Below are 9297 nucleotides of genomic sequence, written 5' to 3'. Positions count from 1 at the left end.
GGGGGGGGGGTGCGCAGGCCCAGCGTAAGAGATTTTCCGTTGATGGGCTTATGGGTCTTTTTGTGTTTTTCTTGTTTTGGGTGCTTTTCCATGTCGGGTGTGCCCTGTCGGCACGGGGTTGGGTGGGGAACGGAAAAAGGTGTGGGGAGGTGGCGATTGTTTTTTCTCGTCGTTTGCTTGCTGTGTGTTTGGGTCTTTAAAGCGGTGATGTGGTGAGGGCATCGTTTTGTTTGATTTGTAAATTGGGTGCCGCTTTATTGGCGAGGGTGGTTGTGGGCAATGTGGAAAAGTGGTTGTGTTTGGCTATCTTTTCCTTTCTGTATGTGCCACTGGGCCGTGACTTATTCTCTTCCGAAGAATCATAAGAGGATTTTCAAATATTGCTGCGTACTTTTTTCTAATACCTAGCTGATGTATATCGTTTTTTTTTGGTATGAAAATACGTCACATTTTTCAAGAGCTGGATTGGGATTTGATTATGGCCCCCTGACACTCTAATGGTAGGTCGTATATCTTTCCTTGCTTTTTACCCAAGTGGAGTTTACCCCTATTGCTATTTTCTTAATATCCTTGATGCTTGGCTGTGTGTGTGTGTGTTCGAAATGCCTTACTTTACTGTTATGAAAATTTCTCTTCTATATTTGTTCTCCTGTTTTTCTTCTCGTTTCTGTTGTAAGAATTAAAGAGAAAAAGCGAGGCAATGGGCGGTGAAGAGGGGGATGCTTCGAAAGAGGTAAAGGAAACGGAGACAGCTGCAACACACACGTTTTCAGTAAATGCTGCGCCTTTTGAACCTGGGGCAAATACGTCGTCTTTTATACCAGAGAAATGGCAAGAACCGCCGTCTGTAGCACAACCTCAGGCTTTAGCTATGGGGTCGAGTGCACCATGGGCTTATTCAGCGCCGTATTACGACATGATGCTTCTAACTGCTAATATGAGGGCTGTGGCACAAATGAACGCCCTTATTTCAACTGGGATAAGACGTTACAGTGGTACACCAATTGTGCGAGCATCAAGCCCTACTAAACGAAATATGAATACATCCGAAGGTGCGAAAGGAACAGACCGAGGTAGTCTTTCAATTCATGCCAAACCATGGTCTCCAACACCTGAGTCAGGACTTAATCAAGAAGAGGGTGATACGTACATACAGCTTGAGAAGGGTTGGATAAAAGTGCCCTATCGCGGCAAGATGGTTGTCGCGCCTGTAGCATTCAAGGAAATGAGTAGTCTCTTCGTTCACTCTCTCACCGTGAGGCCTATTGAGAAACCTAGAATTCACTTGGGACTCTTTAACTATCTTTGTGCGCGGTGTGCGACGCGATCGTTTTTTGGGAGGCTCTCTTGCAGAGGAGCGGATGTGATTTTGAAAGGTGTTGCAGGAGATATTCCACCGTTGCGGATAGCCCATTTGATTGAACAAGTTACGGGGGATGTTGTTTGTGCACTTTTCACTGAAGGCGACCATTTTGAGTACGAATTGTGGCTGGAGAAGCCTGAAAATGCAGCCCATCTTGTTAGCACTGTTTCTGGGGCCCTCTGGACATGTCCAATGTTTCATGGATATGCTGTACATACTAAAACAGAGGATGAGAAAACTTTCTTGCGTGAATACATTGCGAGTCTTAAAGAGGGTTTTCCAGAGCCAACACCATACCCCATGTGCTGCGTGGAAGCCATTGCATCAACAACTGCGAATGAAAAGGTTAAATAGTACAAACATATTAAGAATTCTGAATTGATTTAAGGCCATCATTGCTTTCAATGTATGAAGCTACTTTAGGTAGACTCCTAGATGGTCTAGGGAGGTCTTTTTTTTCCTTGTCTTCTTTTTTTGCATTCTTATACTAGGTAGAGGAATACAAAATGCCGTTGGAGAGCCAGAGTGGTTCGTCTCGGATGACTACACAGCCAGACAAACCAGCTGTGGCATCATACACTCCAGAAGAACAGGTATTTCATCGTCTGTTTCCTCAAGTACCCTTGTCGGAAAAGTTGGTAGAATCTCGTCAATGTGCCTTTATGAGCAAAAAGAAAAAATTTGCTCGTATGGGGACACTGTATGCGTCGTCCCTACGAATCTGCTTTAGTTCCTCCTTTCTCAAAGAGCCTGTGATGGTGCGATGGGAAGACGTCGCATCCGTTGAAAAGGGAACAAGTTTTCTCTTTGAGGCGATTGTTATGAAACTGAAAAATGGCGAGGAATTCATTTTTTCTGGTTTTTTGTCCGGGGGAGCTGCGCAGACATTCAAACTTCTCAAGACACTCTGGACTGTTCGTGCAAGGTACGCTTTTTCGGACGCATTGGTTTCGACCTCAACTGGTGTTTCCCCCTTGGCCCCCGATGCTGCTTCGGTTCACTCCTCTGATGTGTCATCAGGTGTTTGTGAGGATCTTGATGAGAAACAGGAAGGTGACCTTTCAAGAAGTTCCTCAGCTTCCTCCCTGAAGCCTGCTCCGGCAGAAGGCATTTCGTGCAACCCCCTTTCAGAGGATATGACAGGTGATTCTGACACAATAGGACGTATCGATTGGAAGCCAGACATAGAGGAGAAGGTTCGCAACCATGTGAATACACCAAAGCTTCTTTCAGTTCAGGATCCTGCCTCTGATAAGTTTGAGTGGCTGCAATACTTTCCCAATATTCCCAAGAGTGAACTACTGGTTGACTATTTTCAGTGTAGTTATGTGAGTGGGGTGCATCGATTGGGAAAGTTGTACATAACGACGAACTACGTACTGTTTTCATCGGTTATGATGGGGGAAGGATTGCAAATCAGTTTTAAGGATGTTAGGAGTATCGAAAAGGAGCAAACCATGATGATACTTGATGGTATAGGTATAAAACTGAATAACGGTAATATATACAGCTTCACAAGCTTTGTTAGCCGTGATGCCGCCTTCAATATTCTGACTCATTTTTTCACCGTCATGAAAACACTCAGCCCTCCCATCCAGAGCCCGCTCCTGGCTAATGAGAAGAACGATGTGAATACTGGGTTTGTATCAAAGACGAGTGAATCAGATGTGACAAAGTTCCCTGTTGTCGATTCGCTAAATGAGTTTTCGAAAGTACTGACAGATTATGGAGCAGCCTTGAGTGACTATACATGCTTCAAAAGGGAGCTTATGGAACCTATTACCCTACCTGAAGGCAAAACGGTCGTTGATGTGTTCAAGCTGTGCTTCGATGATGACAGTTCGTTGTTGGAGGAATATCACGCTGGTCGAAAAGACACCAATCAAAAGTGGGAGCCATGGCGGCCTGCTCTGGAAGGAAGTCCCCCTTTTTGTGGCCAAAGGCAATTCACATGCACAACGATAGTAAAGGCTTTGGTGGCCAAGTCTTGCCCATTCACCGAATACCAGAGATATGCGTTCATGAATATTAGTGGCAATCAACCCACTCTAGTTGTACAAGTATCGGGACAAGTTGAAGGTGTGATGTTTACCGATGCTTTTCGTGTAGAGGCACTGCTAGTCTTTTCACAATCAGATTCTGTTGTGACGATGCGTGCCTTTGGTCATGTCCAATTCCTGCGGGATGTATGGGTGAAGGGTAAGATTTTGCGTACCTCTCTAGACGTTGAGATGCCCGAGTGCTATAAGAGGCTTGGGGCAATGTTGGCAGAGCGTCTTCAGTATGGTGCTACCACTATTTCCTCAGAAGCCGCAAACCAGATGCAACCTGGCCCACCGCCAGTCAGTCTGGATGCACCTCTGAGATATGAGCTGTGCTCATCCGGCTTCAAGTGGAGGCCTGCTCTCTGTGGAGAATTGGTGTTGGAGAGTATTAGTGCAATATTCTGCATGAATGCATTGTTTCACGCCTATTTCTTTACTGTTCCTGCCCGTGTAATTGGCGTTGGCAACCACGCAGGTAAAACTGACGAGGGGCCTGTGCCTGCCTCTTTTACTGGTTCTCTGGTGGTTGCGGATGTGGTGGACTCTTTTGTTGTTGAGCTGGTTAGACCATTTCTAATCACTGCCTTGATTGGGCTACTGTGCATTGTCCTCTTTTCTCTGAGACGAACCTTGGGGCGCATGCGCTAGGGAAGGAAGCCAAAGAGAGGAAGCGCATTGTGGAGATTCGAAACCAAGCGCATATGATTCCAAGACCTGCTTTGGCATGAAGAATGAAATTTTCTTTTCTTTTCCTTTTTTCTCCTTTCCCTTCAGTGTTTTTTTTTTTCTTCCTTTTCTGCGGTCAGCCGTCAAGAAAGGGATGAACCATGGGAGACTGACCACTGAGACAGTATCCTCTCTTCTAGAGCACCAGAAAGTATTGCTGAACGATGGTAAGGGGTTTGGTAGAAACGGAACCACCGCATCTAGTATTAGTGGCTTTCCTAATGATGGTGCCAACATTAGTTATCGCTTAGGGGAGTCGGGTGTAGGTGGTGTCTCACCGTCACCACCATCCCCGCAAGCTAGGCGCCCAAGACCGCAGTCGGCCGCAAGGTATGAGGGGTCAGATGATTGGAAGCAGAGCCCAGCATACGGTGGCCATCGTGATGGAGGCTACTTTAGCCGCAGTTACGGCGGCAGTAATGGCGAATTACATAGTCAGAGATATAGCGAGCATCCTCATGGGCATTCTAATTCAGCGCGGAGGCGCTATGGGGAGAATAGCTCCTATGTCACAGAGGATGGGAGTGATGTAAACGGAAGTTTTCTCCGAAGTGCCTCTTTTTCCGCTTCGGTTGCAGAGTCGTCTAGCTCCCTGCTCTTTAGTCCGAGCACTCGCTCCACCACGCACCGCTCTGGATCTGGCACCTCAGCCTTCCGCGCTGTTAGAGGGTCTGCAGATGTGCCGCTGCTTCTCGCTTCGACATTGTCGGAAAAACAAGCAACACGAGTTCGAGCCTCCCTCCAAAACAGCGGTGGGCGAACTCAGAGTGGAACGAGGGTAAAGGTGCTTGAGCTCTTGGAGTATTGGATGAGTGACGTGATGACGGGAGCCGCGATTGAGCGGTTGATCGCGGAGGCATTCCGAGACGCTGGGCTCACGGATGGTGGCACTGCGACGACGGAGAATGGCTCCAGTCGAGGCACCGATGCACGCATTGGGACGGTCAAGACTGCAGATTTAAGGCCACGCCCTCCGCCGGAGGAGGACAAACCGATTCGGTGCGACGTCACGTATCAATCGTCATCGTCGTCATCATCATCGTCAGGCTCTTTATCACGTGGTGGCGTAGAAGCAAATCGGGGAGAGGAAGAGATGAGGGGAAATTATAATCAACCGTTGTCGCCATCGCCATCGCCGTCGCCGCCGCCGCCGCCGCAACGGCAACGGCAACGGCAACTGCAACTGCAGCAACAGCAGCAGCAGCGGCAATTAGAAGGAAGGAGAGGAGGTGTAGAATCGCTTCGTGAGAGGGACGCAAAGGTGGAGGTGACCCCTGCGCCTTCCAGGAGCGAAACACCGTGTGCACAGCGTTCTCCTGATGCTGAGCCAATGGTGCCATCGCCTCGACTGCCTCTTCCAAGTCCGCCACTGGCTGCGCCTATCAAAGTGTCGCCACGTGCAGCCACCGTACAAGCTCCTGTTTCCAGGCTGGTGACGTACGAAGATGTCCCGCGTTTCTATTTTCCCAAAGGTGCACCACAAGCAGAAGAAGAGACGCTGATGGGCCCCATGAGGAAGAAACATGATAATCCGCATCTACAGGTGGTGGAGGGGATGGCGCTCCCTCGGGCTGTGTACACTGCCGGGGAGGACCGTGCCGCTTTCATGAGTAGCGATGTTCTACCGGGGCGAAGGACAAGAGCCGTCCCGATTGCCCCTCTGAAGGCAATGAATGACAAGAATGTCCCACACTTCTTACAAAAAGAGTTTAGTCGTCTTCCAGCGTCACCCAAACCTCATCATGGCACACGTCCTCTTAGCGCACATGGAAAAGGGTTTTTAGGTCTCAGCAGCGGCTTGCAGACGAGGCAAGGACTGAATTACAGGATGCAGCTGACGCAGGCGATGCAACGAATCTGTACGCAGTGTTTCGGCCTCCCTAAATACTTTGCCTATCTCTTGGTGAGAATCCTGCAGGCGGAGACAGCGAGTGGGAATGCGGGTACGAGGACTAACCGCAGTAGCTCATCCGTCGCGTTATCCGCACCGACCTTGTTAACGGGATTGCCTTCTTCATACCAGGTGCACATTACGGCACAACAACTTCGGTGGCTGTTTGAAACCCACTTGCGTGATCGGTGTATTACCCGCCGGGTGTTCGAGGTCCTTCTTCTTAGTTCTCGCACTACCACAGGTGACTCTAAGATGGCTGCTGAGAGCGATAACGGCTCAACGACAGCGTCAACTACTGAGCTGCAACAACAGGGGCAGCAGCGGTCTTACTTGTTGCCAGAAGATTTTCGTGCATATATTGAAGTTCTACTGGAGCACCACCCAGGTCTTGCCTTTTTGAAACAGACACCTGATTTTCAAGCGAGGTATATGGAGACGGTTATTTACCGCATTTTCTACAGCCTCGACCGTCTTGATCGTGGACACATCACGTACGCGGAACTGGAAAATTCTTCCTTCCTGGACGCTATTCGTCAGGTTGATGCAACAGACGACATCAACTCTGTCCTGCTTTACTTCTCCTACGAGCATTTCTACGTTCTGTACTGTCGGTTTTGGGAGCTTGATGAGGACCGGGACATGCTGCTCTCCCGTGAGGACTTTATGCGGTATGCTCCAGAGAACGTGATGAATCCCATTATCGCAGACCGTACCTTTAACGGCGTGGGCCGCCGAGCGAAATGCACGGCAAAGAACCGAATCAACTACGAGGATTTTGTTTGGTTTTGTCTATCCGAGGAGGACAAGTCTACGCCAACGGCGATACGGTACTGGTTTCGCATCCTTGATCTAGACGGCGATGGCGTCCTTTCCATGTACGAGCTGCGTATTTTCTACGAGGCGACGAGAAAGACGGTGATGGACTTCGTGCCGGACGGGGCCGCGGCATTTGAAGATGTTATCTGCCAAATCTTCGACATGTTTGGCGTTGAGGCGTCCTGCGGGCTGCGTCTTCGAGACCTCCTTGCGAAGCCCGAGGCGGCAGGGGTGGCGCTCAACATGGTGACCAACGTGGTGCGCTTTTTGCAGTTCGAGCAGAAGGACCCGTTCGTTGCTCACCAGGAGCGTCTCAGCGGCGGTCTGGAGCAGACGCCGTGGGACCGTTTTGCACGAGTCGAGTACGACCGCATGGCGCAGAGTGTTGGGAACGAGTGAGACTGAGAGACAGCAAAGAAGCGCACGTGTCTGTTGTTTCTTTTCGTTTTTCTGCGCTGTGGGCCTCTGGCGAGGATATAATAGGGCCCAAGGTGTAGGGTGTGTGAAAGAGAGAGAGAATGCTTGTGTTTGTGTTTGTGTGAGAGAGAGAGAGAGAGCGCGAGAGCGAGCAGACATATAGGGAAGGGAATAGAGGTTAGCGCACTTTCATTCCCTCCTTGCTGTTTTTGTTGTTATTGTGTATGTCGCTCTGTGCGACAAGGCGCGAACGCCGAGCTAAAAGGGCGTGGCGGTTTGTATGAGGCATACTTCCCCAATCCCCTCCCACCGTGTATGTTACTTATGTCTGTTGCATTTGTTGTGTTGAAGAAAAAAAATCAGGAGAAAAAACAAAAAACAGTGAAGCAAGAGGAAGGCAGCCCCTTTGGTCAGCCCGTGAAGTGAGGAGGAAGTGAGACGGATTGATACTAGAAAAAGAGAAGATCAACAAACGTCTCTTCCTGCTTCTCTGTACAAATGCGTATATTCTTGTATATACACCATATGCATCTTCCGCACCTCCCTCCTCCATCCATCGTTGAATGATTTATTGCAGGCCTACCCATTTGGTTCTGTTCATCTGACTTGTAACGCGGTTCGATATTTCTGGTGCTATTGCTCTCCCTCGCTCTCTCTCTTTCACTCCCCCCCCCTTCCCTCTCGTCTGTCAGTCTGTCAGTTCTTTTGCCAGCCGTGTTTAGGCCCTGGGCCTAGTCGAGGCGACATGTGGATGTATCCTCTCGCTCTCTCCTCCCGTCTTGTTCCCCTCATGCCACACGACATGTGCTTTATTGCGGAGGGGGACAAAGAGAGAAGGTGAGAGAGAGAGAGAGAGCGGGATGAAAAGAGGGAGGAAAGGGGTTGGGGGAAAAGTGGTGGATGATGGGGATGGTGGCCTTCTCTGTCGATCCTCTTGTGTGCTAGTCATATGTCCTGTTTTTTTTTTTCATTTATGTGCGTTCATGTGAGTTTTTCTTTTCTTTTTTTGCAGCCTGCGCGCAATGTGTGGCACGAGCCGATGTGCGCGGCTGCAGGCGTTTCTTGTTTGCATGCGAAACATACGAGGAGCAGTGGTTGGACCAAAAGCGGCGATTATAAAAAGAGAGAGTGGTGAGAGTGTGTGTGCGAGAGAGAGAGAGAGATAGAGAGAGGGGGAGAGAGAGAGGTACAACTTCTCTAAATGGACTGTCCGCCGTATACGTGTCTCTGCAAGTGTGAAGGCGTAATCGAGGCCTCCGTCTGCCTTCTGCCATTTTTTGTTCTCCATCTAGCTGTAGAAGGAGAGAGGGGGAGCGATAGGGGGAACCAAAAATCGATAAAGAGAAACGGCCAGCTTGCCACAGGTGTCTGCGTAGTGGAAAATGCGGCCGGTGCGTTTTTTGTTTTCTGCTGCAGCCACCGCTGCGCCTCAGGCAACGAAGGAGACTTCCAAAGCTGCAGCAGCGGGTAAACCACGTCGCGCGTTTGCACCGTTGCGCATTCATCCGTGGCAGGCGCAGTGCCTGGGCACCTCGCGCTCCGAGCTGCTGCCTCAGGGAGTGCTGTACCACGGCACCCACCTAGGCCCGCGCCCACTCATCATACTGGACCACACCACGAAGAGTGCCGCAGAGGCAGAAGAGGCGGCGAAGAAGTACGAGGCGCTGCTTTCCGAGTTGGCGTGGGGCCACGGCGCCGTGTACGTTCCGCTCCACGTGGACTACGCGGGCGCGACGCGGGACGTGCTGGACCATTCCTGCCGCCAGGTATGCGCCGTGATGGATGCGCTCGATGTGCGCTGGACGCACTTCCTGGCGTACTCGTATGGCTGCCTCGTCGCCGCGCGCATGGCGGCCTCGGAGGAGTTCCCGCACCGCCTCGGCACCTTCACCTCCCTCGACACACCGCTGGTGACGCGTGAGCAGCTGAACAACACGCAGCGGCGCGAGGATATCGCCAAGGCGGAGAAGGACGTCAACGTGCCGGAGGCAGACTTAGCCTTCGCGAAGCACACCCTCCTTGGGTCGCTGGAGGAG

General features: G+C 50.5%; 4 protein-coding genes across 4 annotated transcripts; all 4 read left to right on the top strand.

Moving 5' to 3' along the window:
* Positions 1-700: 700 nt before the first annotated feature.
* DQ04_04351030 (hypothetical protein) lies at positions 701-1717 on the top strand (the record flags this gene model as incomplete). Its single annotated transcript, XM_009313516.1, has 1 exon — positions 701-1717. The coding sequence occupies one exon, from the start codon at positions 701-703 to the stop codon at positions 1715-1717; it is 1017 nt and encodes a 338-aa protein (XP_009311791.1).
* Positions 1718-1869: 152 nt separating this feature from the next.
* Positions 1870-4056, top strand: DQ04_04351020 (hypothetical protein; the record flags this gene model as incomplete). Its single annotated transcript, XM_009313515.1, has 1 exon — positions 1870-4056. The coding sequence occupies one exon, from the start codon at positions 1870-1872 to the stop codon at positions 4054-4056; it is 2187 nt and encodes a 728-aa protein (XP_009311790.1).
* A 172-nt stretch (positions 4057-4228) lies between these two features.
* Positions 4229-7243, top strand: DQ04_04351010 (protein phosphatase 2 (formerly 2A), regulatory subunit B; the record flags this gene model as incomplete). Its single annotated transcript, XM_009313514.1, has 1 exon — positions 4229-7243. One exon carries the CDS (start codon positions 4229-4231, stop codon positions 7241-7243), a length of 3015 nt encoding a protein of 1004 aa, XP_009311789.1.
* A 1400-nt stretch (positions 7244-8643) lies between these two features.
* On the top strand, positions 8644-9297 carry DQ04_04351000 (hypothetical protein; the record flags this gene model as incomplete). The annotated part of the gene is made up of 1 exon (XM_009313513.1): positions 8644-9297. A coding segment is annotated over one exon (654 nt), but the record flags the coding sequence as incomplete, so codon positions are not given.

Source organism: Trypanosoma grayi (genome assembly GCF_000691245.1).
Source record: "Trypanosoma grayi strain ANR4 Tgr_435_V1, whole genome shotgun sequence".
NCBI lineage: Eukaryota > Euglenozoa > Kinetoplastea > Trypanosomatida > Trypanosomatidae > Trypanosoma > Trypanosoma grayi.
Note: the sequence above shows the minus strand (reverse complement) of the source record. Positions and strands in the feature narration are given on the sequence as shown.